Source organism: Lepus europaeus, chromosome 21 (genome assembly GCF_033115175.1).
Source record: "Lepus europaeus isolate LE1 chromosome 21, mLepTim1.pri, whole genome shotgun sequence".
NCBI classification, from domain to species: domain Eukaryota; kingdom Metazoa; phylum Chordata; class Mammalia; order Lagomorpha; family Leporidae; genus Lepus; species Lepus europaeus.
The window spans coordinates 55,508,327-55,529,039 of record NC_084847.1 but is presented as its reverse complement, the minus strand read 5'-3'; the positions used below and the strand labels follow the sequence as shown (position 1 = coordinate 55,529,039).

Sequence of the window (20,713 nt, the reverse complement as noted above, 5' to 3'; positions counted from 1 at the left end):
ATCTGGAGCTGGGCTTATCCGAAGCCAGGAGCTTCTTCAGGGTCTCCCACGTGGGTGCAGGGGCCCAAGGAGTTGGGCCACCTTCTGCTGCTTTCCCACGCCATAGCAGAGAGCTGGATGGAAGTGGAGTAGCAGGGACTTGAAATGGCGCCCATGTGGGACGCTGGCACTGCAGGTGGAGGCTTTACCTGCTGTGCCACAATGCTGGCCCCACTGTTTTTAATGTGAATTATTGTAACCTAATAGAATGTGTTCCCTGGTGAGTTCATAATAAAACCAACCATCTCCCCCATCTGTACCCCTGCTTTGTTTCTGCATTGCTTTCGCTGTCTGAGCTGCCATGTACTTTTTTGTACTTGCTTTTCGTCTGTCGTCTTGGGTGACAGTGTTAGTGGTGAATGCAGGGACTTTTCTCATGTCTGGATTCCCAGAACCCACAGCAGTGCCTGTGCCAGAAGAGATGCTTTGTTAGTCTTTGTTGAGTGGGGCTTGCTGATGGGTGGGCTTCCCAGTAGGGTGACTGAGCAGCCGGCTGCTCAGCCGGCTGCCCCATAGTCCTCCTAATACCTGTGAGTGTTTTGTTTCGGACTGGACACCCGAGTATCCGGAAGCACCTAATTACCTCGAAGTCCTTTGTCTTTGGTTTTATTTTTTTGGTGATGCAACGTCGGCATAGGTTGGAGCATTACCAGATGGGAAAGCCCGAGTGATGTTGCCTTAGGTGCCACAGGACCCCGTCGGGGGCAGTGCATTGGCACTTCCTGACCTGCAAAGGTGGCGCTTAAGAAATGGTCGGCGCCGCGGCTCAGTAGGCTAATCCTCTGCCTGCGGCACTGGCACCTCGGGTTCTAGTCCTGGTTGGGGTGCCGGATTCTGTCCCGGTTGCCCCTCTTCCAGGCCAGCTCTCTGCTGTGGCCCGGGAGTGCAGTGGAGGATGGCCCAAGTGCTTGGGCCCTGCACCCCATGGGAGTTCAGGAGAAGTACCTGGCTCCTGCCTTCGGATCAGCGTGGTGTGCCGGCTGCGGCGGTCATTGGAGGGTGAACCAACGGAAAAGGAAGACCTTTCTCTCTGTCTCTCTCTCTCACTGTCCATTCTGCCTGTCAAAAAAAAAAAAAAAAAAAAAAAAAGCAGCTTTGCTGGGGAGGAGTTTGAATGCACACCGAAGGAGACAGAAGAGGTTGAGGAGCGCTCTCCACCCGCCCATCCCCCGTCCCGTCCGACCCTCCCGCCACACCGCCACCTGCTGCTGCCCCCACACCACCGCCTACCTCCTTGCTGAAGACGGAGCTTGGAAGGACACGTTGCCTAACGACACGTCCCAGTTACGTTCCCCAGAATTTAAGTCGGACTTCAGGAGCTGAGAACTTAGACTCTGTCAGGTGTTGGAGGAGAGCTCTAAGGAGAAGACAGCATGCTTCTCGAGGCTCCTGGGTGTCTGCCCCCTTGGGGAGCCTGGGGCCCACATCTCAGGCCTCTGCCACCTCTTGGCTGTACCTCTCCACAGGCACGGGCCGAGGCTTGTGGCTCTCGTGCTGCATGGTAGCCTGCAGGTTTCTGCAGATCGCAGTAGGCAGTTGTGTGGGAAATCAGACTGTCTTTTCCCCAGACATTAGCATCCCCTGAGCGACCAGGTGTGGAGCCAGAAGCCCTGGGAGAATGGACTCTGAGTCTCGCCGGCTGGGACCAGAGGCTGCTGCCCCCGAGCTGGCTTCATGCACTGTGGGGGCGCAGCGGATCTGTGCCATCTGCCTGATTAAGTCTCACAGATACCCATCCCATGGCTTCCTGGAGTGCCCGATGATGTAGGCCGGCTTGACGTGTGCTTGGCCACACTGCCGCCATGAGCTCCTCTGGGTGGTTTCCATTCTGGGTAGCATACTTAAAATTGGAGTGAAATGGGCCAGTGCCATGGTTCACTTGGCTAATCCTCTGGGTTCTAGTCCTGGTTGCTCCTCTTCCAGTCCAGCTCTCTGCTGTGGCCTGGGAGGGCAGAGGAGGATGGCCCAAGTGCTTGGGCCCTGTACCCGCATGGGAGACTGGGAGGAAGTACCCGGCTTCTGGCTTTGGATAGGTGCAGCACTGGCCGAAGCGGCCATTAGGGGAGTGAACCAACGGAAGGAAGACTTTTCTTCCTGTCTCTCTCTCATTGTCTAACTCTGCCTGGCAAAAAATAATAAAATAAATAAATAAATTGGAGTGAAATGGTCCCTTGCTAACAGATTTTAATAGAAAAGGTGAGAGAAACCAGCAGTTTCATATAAAATGATCTCATTCACAAGTATTCAGTCAGCACTCAAATTATGTGACCTTGCTGTAAGTGTGAGGGAGCGCTTGGGTTGGCCGACCTTGGCATCCCTTTGGGCCTGAGGAACGCCGCCCTGGCTGAGATCAGCACACCGGGCGGCTGCTCTCCAGGCTGAGGGGTCTTTGTGGACTCTGGTTCACCAGCTAGGTCCTCAGCAAGCTGCCTGCTGCCCTGTGTGGCTGAGTGTGTTAGTGCTGTGCGTCACTTGCTCTTTCCTGTCTAACACTGGGATACATCAGGGAGACTCTGGATTATTCAGTGTTATTATAAATAGGCGCATGGTTGCATTAGGGCAAGGGACACGTGTAGTGACTTAATGTACAGGATGGCTTTGTAGTTTGGAGGTGTTCCATGGGAATATGTGGTCTGTACTGGCTGGCCGAGTGCCCTCTCCTCCCCTGCCCCCAGTGCAATGACTCATTTTACTAAGCCGCTGGGCTGCAGAGCTGCTTGTCAGGGTGCTGGAAGAAGGAGGTGAGCTTACTGGTCCTAACCTGCTTTAAAAACAAAAACCAAATTGGTGGGCAGTGGGCAGTGTGCAGTGCGTAGGGGTGAAGACCCCACTCGAGCATCTTCACGCACCTGCGTCTGAGTCCTGGCTCTGCTTCTGATGATGCACACCGAGGAGGCAGCAGGTGATGGTGCAGGCAGTTGGGTTTCTGTCAGATGGAGTTCTTGCCTCCTGAGGTGGGCCTGGCCCAGCCCAAGCTGTAGTGGGCATTTGAAGGAGTGAACGAGAGGATGGGAGATCTCCGTCTCTCTGCCTTTCGAGTCGGTGTGTGTCTTAGAGCTTGGCTTGGTATCAGGACCAGATCAGAAGGTTGCTGGTTCTTAGCTTCCCTCAGTCGCCCTGGGTGTCCTTTGTTCGTCTGTCTGGTCTCCGGCAGGCACGTGGTTCACGTGGTTCTCCTGTGACAGACAGGTGAGCTGTGCAGGTGCCACGGCCTCTCATGCTCAATAGTGATCATGGTGGCTCTTCCTCTCCCCCGGCCCTGGTGTCTGTCCTGGGAGGAAGTCTTGGTGTTGTCGTGGCGGACACTGCACCTAAACTAAGGAATTTTCCCGGAACTTCACGAGAGTCATGCTCCCGTCCCCAGCCCAGCTGTGACGTAGGCAGAGGTGGGGCTTTTAGTTAGGTGAGTAAGTAGAAATGAGGCCCGTGTCCTCGTAGGCGGGAACGTTCGGACACACAGGGACACTGGGCTGTGTCTGCACACACAGGAAAGACGTGTGAGGACATAGGAGTGTGCAGGTCAAGGAGGTGGCCTCCGAGAAACCAGGCTTGCTGGCACCTTGATCTCCAGACCGTGAGAAAAGGAATTGTTCTCGCTGAAGCCGCTAGTGTGGAGCTTTGTTTTGGCAGCCCTAGCGAAGGCATACAGTGCTCAGATTAAACAGAGGCGCACCTCAGAAGGCAGCCACTGGGATTCCCCCTTTCTTCCTTTAACTGTCAGGGTGGAAGGAAGCCCAGGGGCTCGGAGCCCATCCCGTGCTGGGCTTTTGCAGGGAAGAGAGCCTAGGAGTCATCCTTTGCCAGTGCTGAGTGGAGCTGCTCCGATGGCCCCCAGCGGCAGGACGTGAAGTTGGGGGAGTCTAAAGAAAACCCAAGGGTTACACTGTGGAACAGGAATTGTCAGAGACCTGGGGAGCAAGTGAGCCTGAGCCTGTGCCGCCGACCTGAGCTGGGGGAGTAGCCGCTGTTCCTGTCCTGGTGGAGCGGATTCTGGAACCAAGTGGATTCGCTCCAGATTTCTCTCTCTCTCGCTCACACCCCTTAGCTGCTGTCTCTGTCACGTTTTTCTCCTTGCTTCCCTCCCTGCACAGCCCCATCCTCACCCCTGTGTATGCTTCTGACTGCAGGCCAGTCCCTGAGCACGCTCAACGGGGAGTCGCTGGTGGGTCGTGCATGCCTGGTCCCTGCCCTGTTAGCTTGTAGACAGGGGGGAAGGCATGTGGGCACTTAAGATGGGCTGATCAGTCCTGCGATGGGGAAATTCGGGGTGACTGGGGTCCAAAGGCAGAGACCAGTGTCCACGTTGGGGTCTGACTGGTGGGGGTGAGGGGTGTGTGTGTGTCAAGAGTTTCCTGATGGGGAGCCCACAGAACAAGGACAGAAGACCTGCGTAGGGCTGAAGGACAGTCATTGTAGCTCCTGGAGGGAGGCAGCTGGGGAGAGTGCGGAGAGCGGAGGTCGGGGCAGGCGATGAAGGCCACCGCCAGCCTTGGTAAGGAGCGCGGGCCCCAGGCCTGAGACAGGGGAGCCCCTGCTGTACAGCTGGGGTCATTTGAGAGGATGCAGCACTTCCCCGTGGTCCCCAGCCACCTGCTTCCCCCCAGTGGTGATAACATTCTGTTCTTCACCCTGGTCCTCTACCCCCTTTGAACATACATCCTGCGGGTAGGTTGAATTGTGTCTCCTCCTCAAAATTCGCATGAAGTCCTAACCCCCAGAGGCTCAGAACTAGAGCTGGCTTGGAGGTAGGACCTCTCTGGAGGTTGTCAGGTTAGAATGAGGTCCTTAGGGTGGTCCCCCATCTGGTGTGGCCGGTGTTCTTACAAGAAGGGGAAATGTGGGTGCGGTGTGGACGTCGAACGGAGGTGACGTGAAGAGACCGGGGGAAAAGTTGGCCATCTCCCAGAAGCACGGAGAGGGGCCTGAGCACACCCTCCTCACAGTCCTGCCAACACCTTCGTCTCGGGTTGCAGCCTCCAGAACTGTGAGAGAGTAGATTGTCCCAGACACCCGGCTGGTGACGCGCTCACTGCAGCCCTGCGAGCCAGTGCCCCATCCGAGGAGGTGAGAGAGAGTGCAGCTGTGCCTGGCTCGGTGGGTTGGAAACTTACTTATTTAACAAACAGAACTCTTGGGCCTGTGCAGGACTAGGTGGATGCTCTGAGGAACCCCACACACCCTTGTCTTCCCGTCCACCCCTCGGATTCCAGACATGGTTACATAGGCCGCTATCTGTCTCTCCGACATAAGGACCACCATACCGTTATCCGGCTATGGAGAAATGGACCATTCTTCCTCAGTGTGGTCACTTATTCACTGTTCACATTTCCACTTGTCTCAGTGATGTCATGCTTTTTAAAAATAGTGTGAATCATGGTTTAAGTAAAACTCATGCATCTTCTCCCTGTCCCTCCCTCCGTCCCTCCCCTCCCCTGTCTGTCTGCTCTCCCCCACCCTGTTTCCTGCCCCAGCGTGTTGCACGGCCTGTGTTTTGTGGTGCTGTTGAAGGCACTGCACTAAGAACGCTGGTTCCTCTGCAGGGTCTGTGTCTGCTCGAGCGGTGCTGGCTCACAGGAGGTGGTGTGGGTTTCTGTCGGGGGGCATGGGGTGTCTTTATTTTCACCTTATCAGCTATTGCTGTAACTTCACGTGGCATGAGATATTCCTCGGGGTTTCTTGTTTTCAAACGGTTATTAGAAAATATCAGTGCTTAGGGGGCCGGCGCCATGGCTCACTTGGTTAATCCTCCGCCTGCGGTGCTGGCATCCCATATGGGCACCGGGTTCTAGTCCTGGTTGCTCCTCTTCCAGTCCAGCTCTCTGCTGTGGCCCAGTAGTGCAGTGGAGGATGGCCCAAGTCCTTGGGTGCCTGCACCCACATGGGAGACCAGGAGGAAGCACCTGGTTCCTGGCTTCTGATTGGTGCAGTGTGCCAGCCGTGATGGCCATTTGGGGAGTGAACCAACAGAGGGAAGACCTTTCTCTCAGTCTCTCTCAGTGTCTATAACTCTACCTGTCAAATAAAATATATATATATATATATATATCAGTGCTTAGCTATTGTTAACCTGCACTGACTGTGGGCAGGGCCTTACCCACAAGCTGCGGTTTCGCCATCCCTAGTGGAGGCCGTGCCCCGGGAGGACGACTGCTCAGACCACAGAGACCAAAGTTCAGTGTTGCAAAACAGCCACTTGTTTTCTCCAGTGAATAAGCAGCCCTCCTGGCCGAGGCTGGGGCCTTCGGTAATCGGCTCCCCCAGGGAAGAGACGGGTGGGGGAGGTAGGAAGGAGAGCCTGTGGTGGTCTGCTGAGGGGCACCCTGGGGAACGGGGGCCCGAGGGCAGCCTCTTCAGAGTCCTGCCGGCCACACGCGGGCCAGCGTGAGCACAGTGGGAACGACGTGAACACACCGAGACACGGCTGGCAGCACACGCCGGAGCTCAGGGTGATTCCACAGGCGCCAACAGCAGCACTCCTGGCTGCCAGCGGCCAGAGAGTGCTTATTTCAAAACGTCAGTAACAAACAGTTTAAACGTGCAGCCAGCCTGCCCTGCCCTGGGCTTGCACCGCCGGATACACCGAGCGGTCGATGTGAGGGAATTCGTCTTTCTGACAGTGCAGCCGGGACTCGCTGGAGCAGGGAGGACAACATGAAATGGTAGTGTGTTGTAATCCCTAATGGCCTCACACTGAGAGCCTTCTCTTCACCTGTGGACCTTCGAGAAACTTCAGTGTAGCCCCCAGATGGAGTCACAGGCAGCTCCTCTGCTGATTACAGAGGTGTGGGAGTGCCGGGTGGGGGTCAGGTCCCTGGGCTGCATTTCTGGTGGTTGGATTAATAGCTGGGGCTCCCTCCTCGCTCTGAGTCATCACCGAGAATCTGCCGGCCCCAAATTACCTGTCTCTGAGACAGATAATACATACCTACCTCTTGGAGTTTCTCAACTCTTCTGCTTATTAAATCAAGTGCTAGATAGCTATTAAAATGCTTTGAAACTGTGAAATGAACGCTCAGTGAGTGTGCTGTAGAGAGGCCAGGTATTTTTTAATCAGTGTCTTGGGCAGCGTGCTGAGTGGCCCCGACTTCTCATTACCCTGTTGTAGGCCTGTAATCGGTGACGCTGCCTGCACGCACGGCGGCACCCCTGGTGTTTTCCTCCGGTGGGTGATCGGAGACCACTGGGCCGAGGATGCTGAAGGGAAGCTGCCCCTCCTCCGCGCGGTTTGTGGAGGGGCCCCTGAGCCCCGGGGGTTTTAGATGTGGTTTCTGGCCTCCAGACTGTGCTTCCTCTCTGTGGTTTGTGCTAGCCCGGCCTCACCTCCCAGCCGAGATCTGCCTTCCTCCTTTTACGCAGTGTTTGCTTCCTTGGTGTAAAGCGTCTTTGGATGCACAGTGCGCTGGATTGTGTACTCGTGGCTGCCCCAGATCGCGCGGGTAGTGGCCTGTGCAGGCGTCTGGGTCGGGCAGGCTGAGTGTGGGTATCTCCTTGTTCCCAGCGTGGGGTGGACTTCCCACGCCGGCCTGCTGACTCACTGAAGACCGGCCCGGGTTGTGAATCGATTGCTGGGCTGGCTCCAGGCCGTCCTGGTCCAGTTTTGCAGTCGATGAGCAGTGTCAGAGGCTGACAGCTAAGGGTGAGGCGAGAGGAGAAAGCCGCTTGATCCCAGCTCTGTGGGTCCGGAGGAGAGCCCCGGAAGTCTGAGCCGCCTCTCCCAGAGTGAGACCTGGCTCAGAGGACCCGTGAGGCCTTTGTCGGTGTTGAGAGTTAGCGATGTTGAGGCAGCAGTGGGGCGATCCAGAAGGGAGTTGGGCTTGTGCTCAGAGCACTGGGCTGGAGCCTGGCCCTGTGACGTCCACGCCGGGGGCGCTTCCGTTTCTGCATCAGTGATGTGGAGCTGGTCCTGTTAGCTCAGCTCATGAGGAGCAACTGGAATGATAGTTATTCATGAAATCTCAGATAAGACTGGCCGCAAGCCGGCCCTTGTCCTCTCTCCATTGAGAAGGAATGTTGCCGGTTAAGCTAACTGGGTCTCAGATGTGGGACGCACCTGGAGTTCAGGGGCGTGAAAATGCAGTGGACACACACTGGTAGAGTCAGCACAGCCGAGTGTGTGAGAGCGCTGTGCTGTCACTGCGTGTTCGGGCAGGGGGAGCACAGGTGGTTTTCACGCGAGTCGGGAGTGGGGCACAGTTACTAGGGATTAAATACCCCTGAGAGCCGCTGGCCTCACTTGGTGAGGTAGAAAAATGTTCCAAGTTTGGGAACTCACATTCAACGTCTGCTCGCTCGCTCTCTATTTTTTTGTCTTTTTAAAAACAGCCTTTTAAATACATGAAAATCGGGGGCTGGCTCTGTGGCACAATGGGTTAAGCTGCTGCCCACAGGGCCGGCATCCCAAATGGGTGAAGGTTTGAGTTCCGGATGCTCCACTTTTGATCCAGCTCCTGCTAATGTGAGTGGGAAAGCAGTGGAAGATGACTCAAATTCTTGGGCCTCTGCACCCACATGGGAGAGCCAGAAGAAGCTCCAGGCTTTAGCCTGGCCCAGCCTCAGCTACTGTGGCCATTTGGGGAGTCAACCAGAAAATGGGAGATCTCTTTCCTTCTCCTTCTCTCTTTAACTGTGTTTCAAATAAATAAATTTTTTTAAGACATTTATTTGAAAGAGTTACAGAGAAGGAGAGGTGGGAGGGAGGGAGGGGGAGAGGGAGGGAGAGGGAGAGGTCTTCCATCCGCTGGTTCAACTCCCTAATTGGCCACAACAGCCCGGAGCTGTGCCAATCCAAAGCCAGGAGCCAGGAGCTTCTTCCAGGTCTCCTATGCAGGTGCAGGGGCCCAAGAACTTGGGCTATCTCCTGCTGCATTTCCAGGCCACTGGATTGGAACCAGTGCCCATATGGGATACTGGTGCCGCAGGCAGAGGCTTAGCCTACTATATACCACAGTGCCGACCCCCAAATAAATATCTCTTCTAAAAATATCTTTGTAAAAAGAGAAAATCTTTTTAAAAAAGATATAAAAATCTTTCTCACCTGGGGTGGGATGAGTCCCTCCGTGCAGCAACAGACCAGGCACTGCTTCTGGAAACCACCGCTTCTGGAGCCAGGGCAGGGAAAATGCAGGAGGCTTCCTGCTGTGCAGGAGAAGCCGAGCGCAGGGCATTTCCAGAGAGCCAGTGGTCAGCTCGAAGGAGCTCCCAGTGGTCCAAACTGGAACAGTCTGAGCCATAAAATGCATCACGATCGCCTGGATTCTAACCCAGAGTGAATACCCATGCAGCCGTAGCTGTCAGGAGTGACTGGGAGGGGGAAAGCAGAATGCTCCCTGTAGCATTCTAAACAGATGTAGAAGGAGGCGCACGTGTGGAAAGTTACCATTGGAAGATGGTGTGCATTGCAGTGGGCATGGTGCTCTGACAGATGTGGAAATTTGTTTGCAAAACTTTAAGGAGATTCGAGGTATTCGCATCACCCTGAGTATTTTATTAATCACTAGTGTTTTCTGCACATTTCTGTGAGCTCTGAATGGTCCTAATAACTCCCTCCCTGGGTGTGCACTGGACTTGGTGAGTTGTATTCAAGGCACAGAGCCTTTGCAGGGAAAAGTGTGGAGGTCAGACATATGATCAGAGTTCACCTGCCCCGGGACAGCCCAGTGCCCCTGCTGGGCTGCAAGAAGAGGGGCTCTTCACCCTGTGGAGTTCTAGATTCTTCCCAGTACGTGTAAGCTCAGTGTAACCCAGAGTGAGGAGCGCCTGACAGACAGTGGGCCAGTACTCTTCGTAAGTGCCAGAGTTGAAAACACAGGGGGGCCTGAGATGCTGTCAGAAGCTGGAGGAGATGAGGGCGTGTGCTGACTAAATGCAGCCTTAGTAGCCTGGGTTGACTCTTGGATTTGTTGGTGAAGATGCGAAGAGCCACAATAAAGCCTGCAGTTACATTAATGGAAGTGTATCAGAGGCGGGCATTGGTGTATTGGGTAGGATGCCACTTGGGACGCCTGCACCGCATCCCATACCGAAGTGCCTGGGGTTCAGTCCTGGCTCTGCTGTCAAGTCCAGCTTTTTTTTTTTTTTCTTCATTTTTTAAAGATTTTATTTATTTATTTATTTGAGAGGTAGAGTTACAGTGAGAGGAAGAGACAGAAAGGTCTTCCTCCCGTTGGTTCACTTGTCAAATGGCTGCAGTGGCTGGAGCTGCACCGATCTGAAGCCGGGGGCCAGGAAGCTTCTTCTTGGTCTCTCATGCGGATGAAGAGGCCCAAGGACTTGGGCCATCTTCACTGCTTTCCCAGGCCATAGCAGGGAGCTGGATTGGAAGAGGAGCAGCTGGGACTAGACCCGGCACCCACATGGGATGCCGGCGCCGCAGGCAGAGGATTAACCTATTGTGCCATGGTGCTGATCCCCCAAGCCCAGCTTCTTGCTGATGTCCACCCTGAGAGGCAGCAGGTGACGACTCAAGTGTTGGGTCCCCACCACCATGTGGGAGACTTGGATTGAGTTCTTGGCCTAGCTCCAACTGTTCTGCACATCTGGGGAGTGAAACAGTGGGTGGGAAAACCTGTGTGTGTGTCTCCTTTCTGCTCAAATAACATAAATAAAAATTTAAAACAGCGTTCTGCCAGTGTCCCTGCTAAGGTTTCGATCTATGCCGTGGTGAGGTGAGGTGGTAGCAGTAGTGGCTGGGTGAGAGTATACAGAAGCTGAGTTCTCTCATGTCTAAGAGAATTTCAGAATAACGACCCTTAGCACCACCTGCCCATCCCGGGCTGGTCATCAGTGTTCTCCTGGGCTCATCCTGCTCCCACTGGCTGGTGGGGAGAGGAAGGTGGTGTTGGTTCACTGAAGTTGACTTGGGGATGGGTGTGTGTTTAATATTATTTCTTTCTCTTCCCAGGGGAGGCCCCTGCTGTGGAAGTCCCCTCGTCTTTTGTGATCCTGTCTCTGTGCAGTGTGATGATCCTGATAGTGTTAATTGCAAACTGCATATCCTGCTGCAAGGACCCAGAAATAGACTTCAAGGTGAGCGCGGTTGGTGGGGGCGCTGGGACTCTCCCTGTGCTGTGTCTCCTAGCCCCTTCCCCGCCCCCCTCCCGGGCGGGGGTGGGGGCCGAGGCAGACGGCTGCAGACTTTGCCGTAGGCCCAGGTAGCCAGAAGTAGTGAATACTGTGGCCCCTGCGGTCTCTGGCACAGCTGCTGAGCTTCCAAGCCTGCTGTTGAGCGCCGCATCGGCGTTCAGTGCTGTGAACAAACGGTCCTGGGCTTGTGCCCGTAACACTTGACTTAAAAAACGGGCAGCTTGGGTTTGGTCCTCCTGCGGCAGCTGCCAGCCCTGCCGAGGAGCGCCATGACCCACAACCGCGAACACCGCGTGGTCGAGAGAGCAGGTGGTTAGCTTTTGCCCTTCAGCCTTTTGTAGGCGGTGAGCTTCTGATGGTTGAGATTCAGGCAGAGGGATCCCCGGTGTGTCGTGTTCGAGGGGAGAACGCTGTGGTTGCAAATCCCCGGCCTGGGGAAGGGTCCGTCCTTGCTGTAGTGGTAGCACACGGTTGGCATCTGCGTCAGCCGGCCGAGAATCCCACCCTGGGGCCTGCAGCAGCAGAACACACAGGGGAACTGGGAGGCTTGTCTCGTAGCTAAAACCTTCTCACTGGACCTGGCTTCCAGAGCCTCGGCGGCCCTGGGGAGTCCAGGAGCTGGATGTCTTCCTGCTGAACCCTGCTCCCCAGTGTGTCACAGACATGAGGGCAGAGCAGACCCCCACCACTGCGGGCACTTCCGTGGGAGCCAGTGACGAGGACACCGCTGGGGGCCACTCGTCCGTCTGGCTGAGGGACTTTGCCCAGAAACTGGCCATTTGGGGACAAAGATAAAGTGTGATGAGCATTGCTGATACTGAATTGCAGCCTGACTCTCAGGTTACCTGATGGCCTACGTCTGGGTCCCAGCTTACCTGATGGCCTACGTCTGGGTCCCAGCTTACCTGATGGCCTACCTCTGGGTCCCAGCTTACCTGATGGCCTACCTCTGGGTGCCAGCTTACCTGATGGCCTACCTCTGGGTCCCAGCTTACCTGATGGCCTACGTCTGGGTCCCAGCTTACCTGATGGCCTACGTCTGGGTCCCAGCTTACCTGATGGCCTACCTCTGGGTGCCAGCTTACCTGATGGCCTACGTCTGGGTCCCAGCTTACCTGATGGCCTACCTCTGGGTGCCAGCTTACCTGATGGCCTACGTCTGGGTCCCAGCTTACCTGATGGCCTACCTCTGGGTGCCAGCTTACCTGATGGCCTACGTCTGGGTCCCAGCTTACCTGATGGCCTACCTCTGGGTGCCAGCTTACCTGATGGCCTACGTCTGGGTCCCAGCTTACCTGATGGCCTACGTCTGGGTCCCAGCTTACCTGATGGCCTACCTCTGGGTCCCAGCTTACCTGATGGCCTACCTCTGGGTGCCAGCTTACCTGATGGCCTACCTCTGGGTCCCAGCTTACCTGATGGCCTACCTCTGGGTCCCAGCGCTGAAGGAGGGAGGGGGTGCGTTGTGATGCAGATTCAGCTGCCAGGGTGGTGCAGAGGCGCCCCCTGGAGTCTGTGCGGCTGGGAGTCCTGGGAGTCCTAGGGCGGCGCACCTGCCTGTGGGATCCAGAAAGGAAGCAACTTGCCTGGCTTTGTCCCAGCAGCCGCTGGCGCAGCTGTAAAAGTGACCCTGTCGTACTCATTTTTAGTGACTGTTCCGTGTGGCCTCCTGAGCCTCTAGAATCATCGCAGGTGCGTCATGCTCTGCCGGGGTTTTGAGCGCCGTTGTTTGCAAGGGCGACGTCTTTTCCATGAGAAGCTCAGGAGTATCCAGAGAGAGAACGGAGCCGTGCTCTGTGGAGAAGTGCCCTCCCAGCCCGCTGTGGGTCCCGCTCCCTGCCCTCACGGCACATAGCAGTGCTGTCCTAGTGAGGCACGTGTCGTGCATGTGAAGACCTGCGTGTTAGAGAGCTGCCGTTGTGCCTTAGCTGCCTGCTCGTGCTAGGTGGGGACGAAGGGGAGGTGGTCGCACGGGGAGTGAGGAGAAGAAAGTTCACAGAGAAGTGGGAGCGGGCGGGCCACTGAGCTGCTCTCCGCTGCGGTAGCCATGCAGGAGAGGCTGCTGCCGGATCTGAGAGAGAACATGGAGGACTGACTCCGTGCTGACCGTGCAGACACGGACGTCCCGGCTCCCCCAGCTCCACAGCCTTCCGGGAGCCTCCTGGGTTTTAGGGTTGTCACCGCCAGGAAGCCAGCGCTTCTTGGGTGTTAAGTGCGCTCCGTGCTACACATCTTTGCTGACCTTTGTGGTTCGGATCCTGACGATTTTCCTACCCAGTTTAGTAGTTCTGCCACTGTTTCTCTTTCCAGAGAAACGGGACTTGACGTAAAGATTGTAGCTGTCTTTGTTCTGATGGGGGTCACATTGCAGTATGAATGCACATGCAGTTGACCAGCGACGTGGACTGGTTTTGGATTCAGTGTGCAGAGACGTTTGTGAAAGTGAAAGGTGCTTGTAAAGGCACTGCTTACCCTTACCAATGTGAACTTTTGGGCCCAGTCCATGGTCGTTTCTGAAAATTTTACATTTGACTTCAAGCTGTCTGTTTAAAAACGTATGTAAAATCTGTGTAATCTGTTATCACATTGGATTCTGCTACTTGGAGCTGGAAAACACCTGTTTTTTTTTAAACTTGAAATAGATTACATGGCAGTGGGGGGGGGGTGGAGGTAGTAACAGCAGCATATTCCAAACTTGTGAATGACTGTTCCCGCGCTACGTGTCAGCCAGTGGGTGTTAATGCTTGCTCTGTTGGTTCTAGGAGTTCGAGGATAACTTTGACGACGAGATAGATTTCACACCACCAGCGGAAGACACCCCCTCCGTCCAGTCCCCAGCAGAAGTCTTCACGGTCTCGGTGCCAAATATCTCCCTGCCTGCTCCGTCACAGTTCCAGCCGTCTGTAGGTAAGGCCTGGCGTCCTGACGCCGTGTTCTCCCGGGCTGTCTCTGAGCGAGCCGTGAGGCTGGGAGGAGCGGGGACCCGTCTGCTGGCGCCCTGTGCTTGGGTGTGTTCATCAGGTTGGCTTGTCACAGGCTGCTTACAGGAGAGGTTTGGTGAGAGGTGAATTGATTTCTTGTTACAAGATTGAGTATGGCGAGCTGATCAAGAAGTGGGTTTGGCAAGCCTGCTGAAAGAAGGCTGTGTGAGTCTTTGTAGGCGCTAAGCCTGTCTCTGCTGGAACTCCACGCTGCGTGGGTGTTAGGGCAGGGTGAACCCAAGGGTTTGTTGTGCCTGAATAAAAGAAAGGGTGAGATGAAACATGAGACACGCCTGGTGCGTTCTGTAGGAAAGACGTGTAAAGTCGTGCGTGTTTACCGTTTGTAGACTTCGCAATGTGTAAAAACATGACGTGCCGTGTTTAGCTTTAATTTCTGTAAATACTGATGCGTTTACTTCAAACTGAAGTACTGAAGCTTGAAAGGATTCTGATGTATCCGCGGAGCAGCGTTCGAGTGCTCATCTCTAAATGGGAATGTTTTCTCCTTTCTCCTTTCGTAACTGGCTTCGCCGCGTACTTAAGGAAAGCCCCGAGAGACCTGCAGCCTGCATGAGTTCATTTCCGGTGGTGGAATCCTGGCTCTGGGCCGTCTGGGCAGAACAGGGGAGTTCCCAGACCGGGGGCAGTCGGGGGGAAGCTGGGCCCTTGAGCCCATGAGCGTTCGTTGTTCACAGCCTGCCTTTTTCAGACAGCATTGCTCCTCTGCAGAGGACGTGGCTGTGGGCAGTGCCAGGTCCGTGTCCGTGTCTGTGTCCATGTCGTTTGATGACCGGAGAGGAAAGAGGTTGCTGTCTCCCCAGCGCAGAGACACCCTGGAGAGGCGTTGTGGACGCACCGCCCGCCTCTCGCTGCAGGCAGAGTGCCGGGCCCACGAGAGACTGCGGATACAGTGGGGTGGCAGGGGCACAGACAGTCAGGGCGGCCTGGGCAGCGTCCTGATTGTGTCCTCCTGACGGGGTGGAATCCCTCAGGTTGCTCTGCGTGGAGTGCTCCCAGGGTTCATTTCCGTCATCTGCCGACAGGAGTCCCTTCCACGCGTGGCACCAGATATGGAAAGAATAATAGGAAATTGCCAGATGTTACTCGTAAAATGAAGCAGTCACCACACACAGATTAGGTTTAGCAGCAAAGATATTTGTAAACTACAGAAAAGACTAAACGCTGTTAAATGTTAAGATCACAAACAAACAGGGGCCGCCATTGCTGGGCAATGGGTTAGGCCATCGCCTCTGTTGCCAGCATCCCATGGGGAGTGCCGGATTAAGTCCTGGCTGCTCCATTTCTGATCCAACTCCCTGCTGATATGCCTGGGAAAGCCTCTGGTGATGGCCTGAATGTTTGGAGACCTGGTAGAGTTCATGACTGGCCTGGCTCAGTCCTTGGCCGTTGGAGCCACTTGGGGAGTGAACGAGTAGATGGAAGGTCTCTCCCCCTCTCTCTCTTCCTTTTCCTCTCCCTCTCCCTCAGTCTGTCTAACTCTGACTTTCAAACAGATTAAAAACAAGCAAACAAGTGAGCTGAGGACATGAAAGAAGAAACTCAAGGGAAGAAATTCAGATGGCCGATAGAGATAAGAACCTCATTATTAACTAAAGAAATACACACTTAAAATGTTAACAGACAGAAATGAAAGGAAGTGGCCCCCAGGTGGTGACTCGTGACCAGTGAGTGTGATGAGCAGGGGTAGGCCCTGCTTGCTCTCACTGTGAGTGGGCATGGTCCTCCCACAGTGCCATCTGAGCATGGGTGGGTGCCAGCATATAACACGTGAGTGGGCAGCTCCCCATGGAGTCATTTGCCTTTAGAAAGTCATTGAGGGGCCAACGCCATGGTATAGCAGGTAAAGCCACCACCTGCAGTGCCAGCATCCCATGTGGGCTCTGGTTTGAGTCCTGGCTGCTCCACTTCCAATCCAGCTCTCTGCTATGGCTTGGGAAAGCAGTGGAAGATGGCTCAGGTGCTTGGACCCCTGCACCCACATGGGAGATCTGGAAGAAGCTCCTGGCTCCTGGCTTCGGATTGGTACAGTTTCGGCTGTTGCAGCCAACTGGGGAGTGAACCAGTGGATGGAAACCCTCACTCTCTTCTCTCTGCCTCTCCTCTCTCTGTGTACCTCTTTCAAAAAAAAAAGAAAAGAAAAGAAAAGTCATTGAGTGAGTGTACAGGCACAGATGCATGCATGCAAAGGAATTGATCTCTGCACTGTTTGGCAGTGTAAAATGGAAGCAGTCCGGTGGAGTATGACGTGTTCCCAAGAAAGGAAGAGGTGAGCTGTAGCTGAAGTGAAGGTGTCGTGTATTATGTGAGGAAGGCAGCCACATAATTACCAGCAAGTCTGGGATTCTACCAGTTTTTCCTTTTCTCTCTTTTTAAATGCATGTCATTTCATTTTTGTGAAATAACATGTTCACATAAGAAACCAAAGTGGGAAAAGGTGTCTTGTGTGAGCATCTCCCTCCAGCGTTTGAACCGGGTACCTCTTTGCAGCCTTCCCTGTGTGAGGTGAGAAGCACTCCTCTTGGTTTCTTGTTCGTGTTGCCAGGCACGCTTAATGCAGAGACCCATCCTCTTTGTTTGAAAATTTATTTTTAGTTTTAAAAGGACTAGTTTTGTAGAGTGGTTTTAGGTTCACTGCAGCATCGAGGGGATGGTTGAGAGGCATCCATGATACCCTTTGCCCCCGCACAGGCACAAAGCCCCACATTTTTACTTGAAGATGACAAAGTAACATAATATACGTTATCCGGCGTCTTGCTTTTTTCACTCCCATATAGCTTAGACAGCCTACCTTGTCGACAAAGTGAGCTGGTTTATTCTTGCTGGTTCGTTCATGCTGTTGCAAATGTGTGGACATCACACAGCTTACTTAACCAGTCTCCTGTTGATGGACATTGGTTGTTTTTAATCTTTTGCTGTTGTCTTGCACACTGTTACACTGGTGTAATGTTAGTTGGGGCTGGCGCTGTGGCACAGCGGGTTAACATCCTGGCCTGAAGCACAGGCATCACATACGGGCACTGTTTCGAGACCCAGCTGCTCCACTTCCAATCCAGCTCTCTGCTGTGGCCTGGGAAAGCAGTAGAAGATGGCCCAAGTCCTTGGGCCCCTGTACCCGCGTGGGAGACTCAGAAGAAGCTCCTGGCTTCAGATTGGCACAGTTCCAGCTGTTGCGGCCATCTGGGGTGTAAACCATCGGATGTAAGACCTCTCTCTCTCTCTACCTCTCTTCTCTCTTTCAAATAAATAAATCTTTTTTAAAAACAAAGAACATGTTCATTTGAGAGAGAGAAAGAGTGAGCAAGTGTGCTCCGATCTGCTGGTTCACTCCCCAGATGCCTACAAGGGCTGGGGCCAAAGCCATGTCTCCCACGTGGGTGGCAAGAACCCAGTTATCTGAGCTAACACCACTGCCTCCCAGGGTCTGCATTAGCAGGAGGCTGGAATCAGGAGCTGGAGCCAGGTATTGAGCCCAGGTACTCTGACAGGGGACCAGGCATCCGAAGCAGCATTTTCACTGCCAGGCCAAAAACCTGCCCCTTGGAGAATAAATTTTTAAGGGAGTCAAGAGTACCTTTGTTTATGACTTTACTAGATAACTGCCAACATACCAGCGAGCAGTACATCCGGGAGTTGCACCAGTTTATGTGCTTGCCAGTTGGGTGTCAAATACTATAGTATTGAAGCTAAGTTGGTATCAGGTTCAAACGATTGTGACAAATTTTGGATATTAACTGTAATCTTCATGGTAACTATTAAAAATGTGTAGAAAAGGAAATGAATTAAAGTGGTACACTAAATGAAAATCAGTCACAACACACAAAAGATTTTTTGGTGAACAGGGTTCCTGATTTTTAATATAATTTATCTAACAATCCTTTTGTTTATTTAAAAAAAAATTTTTAAAGATTTATTTATTTGAAAAAGAGTTAAAGGTCTTTTTTTCTTTTTAAGATTTATTTATTTATTTGAAAGAGTTACACAGAGAGAGAAGGAGAGGCAGAGAGAGAGAGAGAAAGGTCTTCCATCTGCTGGTTCACTCCCCAATTGGCTGCAGTGGCCGGAGCTGAGCCAATCCGGAGCCAGGAGCCAGGAGCTTCTTCCAGGTTTCCCATGTGGGTGCTGGGGCACAAGGACTTGGGCCATCTTCTACTGCTTTCCCAGGCCACAGCAGAGAGCTGGATCGGAAGTGGATCAGCCAGGACTTGAACTGGCACCCATATGGGATGCTGGCACTGCAGGTGGCGGCTTTACCCACTACACCACAACGCTGGTCCCAGAGAGAGAGGTCTTCCATCTGCTAGTTCACTCCCCACATGACTACAACAGCCAGAACTGAGCTGATCTGCCAGTGGCTTCTTCCAGTTCTTCCACACGGGTGCAGGGGCCCAAGGACTTGGGCCATTTTCTACTGCTTTCCCAGGCCATAGCAGAGAGCTGGATCAGAACTGGAGCAGCCGAGACTCAAACTGGCTCTCATATGGCGCCCAGCATTGCAGGCAGGGCTTTAACCCACTATGCCACAGCATTGGTGCCTTTATTTTTTTTAACAAGTCGAAATTTGACAGTTTTTTTAGAGTTCTATATTTGTGTCTTAACAAATCCTTCCTATTCTGTAATAAAAATAGATTATTTTTTAAAAAAATGTTTCAGGGTTTTGCTTTGACGTTAACCCCATCGCCCGTCCTGAGTTGATTTCTGAGTGTGGTGGTGTGGGGTCCAGGTTGCTGACGGTGTGATGGTTGTACTTCTCGGTTCATTCATTCTTCATCCTTCCTTTCTCTTACGCGTTTGTGTGGGTGGATCCATTCTAGGCTTTCTAGTCTGTCTGTCTGGTTTTTATTTTAAACAAGTGTGTCTTTAAAAATGTAAAAATTTTCTTTATTTGAAAGACCGAGAGAGAGACAGACACAGCACAGACAGAGCTCTTCGGTCTACTCGTTCACTCCCTAAGTGCCTGTAATATCCGGGACTGGGCCAGACCGAAGCCAGGAGCTGGACACTCAGTCCAGGTCTCCTGTGTGGGTGGCAGGGACCTTGGTACTTGGGCCATCACGGGCTCTTCCTAGGGTTTGCATTAGCAGGAAGCTGGAATTGGAAGTGGAACCTGGACTCGGACATGGGCACTCTGGTATGTGTTGCAGGCATCCCAGGAAGCATCTTGACTGCCGTGCCAAGCCCCCTCCTGTCTGCTCTCTTTTCCTTAGTTAATTTGTCTGTCTCATTACTGTGGTCTGAACTATAATTGCTTCATAATAAGGTTTGCAAATGTTTGCTCCCAGTTCTGGGGGTTCTCTCTCTACTCCCTTGATATAGTAGTGTCCTTTGGTTCAAAATTTTTAGATATTGATGATGTCCAGTTTATCTGTGGTGTCCTGTTTGAAAAACTCCTCCTAAATCTGGCTCGTGAAGATTCACCCTTGTGCGTTGTGTGGTTCAGCCGCAGCTTAGCTTTTGGACCCCTTGAGTTCCTGTTCCATAGGGAAGGTAGGAGTGTGACTTGACTGCCGTGTGAACACCTGCGAGTCTGGCAGCACAGTGGGAAAGGTGCTGCACTTCCCACTGACTGGCCTCTCGCCTCTTGTGAAAGTCACTTCATGTTTGTGGGGTTTATTTGTGGACTCAATTGCATTCCGCTGATCTATTTGCCCATCTTTAGGCCAGTATCATACATACGATCTCAGTTATTGTAGCTTCAGTTTTATAATACGTTTTGAAATTCAGGAGCTTTGAAATCTAACTTTGGTTTTCTTCTCAAGGCTTCTGGCTGCTTGAGATCCCTTGCGATTCTGTATGAATTTTCAATCTGTTTTTCATTTCTGCAAAATGGGCCTTTGAGATTATATTTAATAGAGATTTTTTGGGAGGGGGTGTGCCATTTTGATTCCCTTCTTATTCCCTTTTCAGTGTATTTTATAGATATTTTCTAGGTGATTAGGATGAAGATTCAGTTAGCCTCCTGTATGTGTGACAGTTGAGCTTGAAGTGATAGCCACTTAGCCTTGGAGGCCTACAAAGTCTGCTCCTGCATAGCTCAGTCCTTCCCTTCTATGTTATTTTCACAGGTTGCATCTTTGCACGTCCTGTGTTTGAGTGATCATGTTTTATTTTTAAAGATTGATTCATTTACTTGAAATGCAGAGTTACAGAGAAAGAGATCTTCCACCTGTTGGTTCACTCCCCAAATGGCCTCAACAGCCAGGGCTGAACCAAGCCAAAGCCAGGAACTCCATCCAGGTCTCCCACGCGGGTGCAGGGACTCAAACACTTGGGCCATCTTCCGCTGCTTTCCCAGGATGGTAGCAGGGAGCTGGATCAGAAGTGGAGCATCTAGGACGTGAACTGGTGCCCACATGGGATTCTGTTCCTTTGACTTCTGCCGAAGGGTCCCCCTAATGGTCACTGCAGGGTAGACCTGCCGGCAGCAGCCCCGAGCCTTGGTTTCCCTGACAGTGTCTGACGCTACCTTCAGTCGTGCCTTATGGAGCGTCTTGGTTCTCAGGTGTTTCCTTTCGGCACCCAGCAGGTGCGTCAGCCCTTCTGCTCTGGCGTCTTGAGGTTTGTGAGGAGCCGTCGCCGTGGTGAGCCCCACT

The 20,713-nt window shown here is 53.2% G+C and overlaps 1 protein-coding gene across 2 annotated transcripts in view; it reads left to right on the top strand.

Moving 5' to 3' along the window:
• The window catches only part of LMTK2 (lemur tyrosine kinase 2), an 89,454-nt gene that overhangs the window by 15,460 nt on the left and 53,281 nt on the right, over positions 1-20,713 (top strand). For both annotated transcript variants that reach the window (XM_062179689.1, XM_062179688.1), the window contains exons 2-3: positions 10,940-11,064; positions 13,884-14,028. In XM_062179689.1, coding sequence (XP_062035673.1) covers positions 10,940-11,064; positions 13,884-14,028 — 270 coding nt within the window. The remainder of the gene's footprint in view (positions 1-10,939; positions 11,065-13,883; positions 14,029-20,713) is intronic.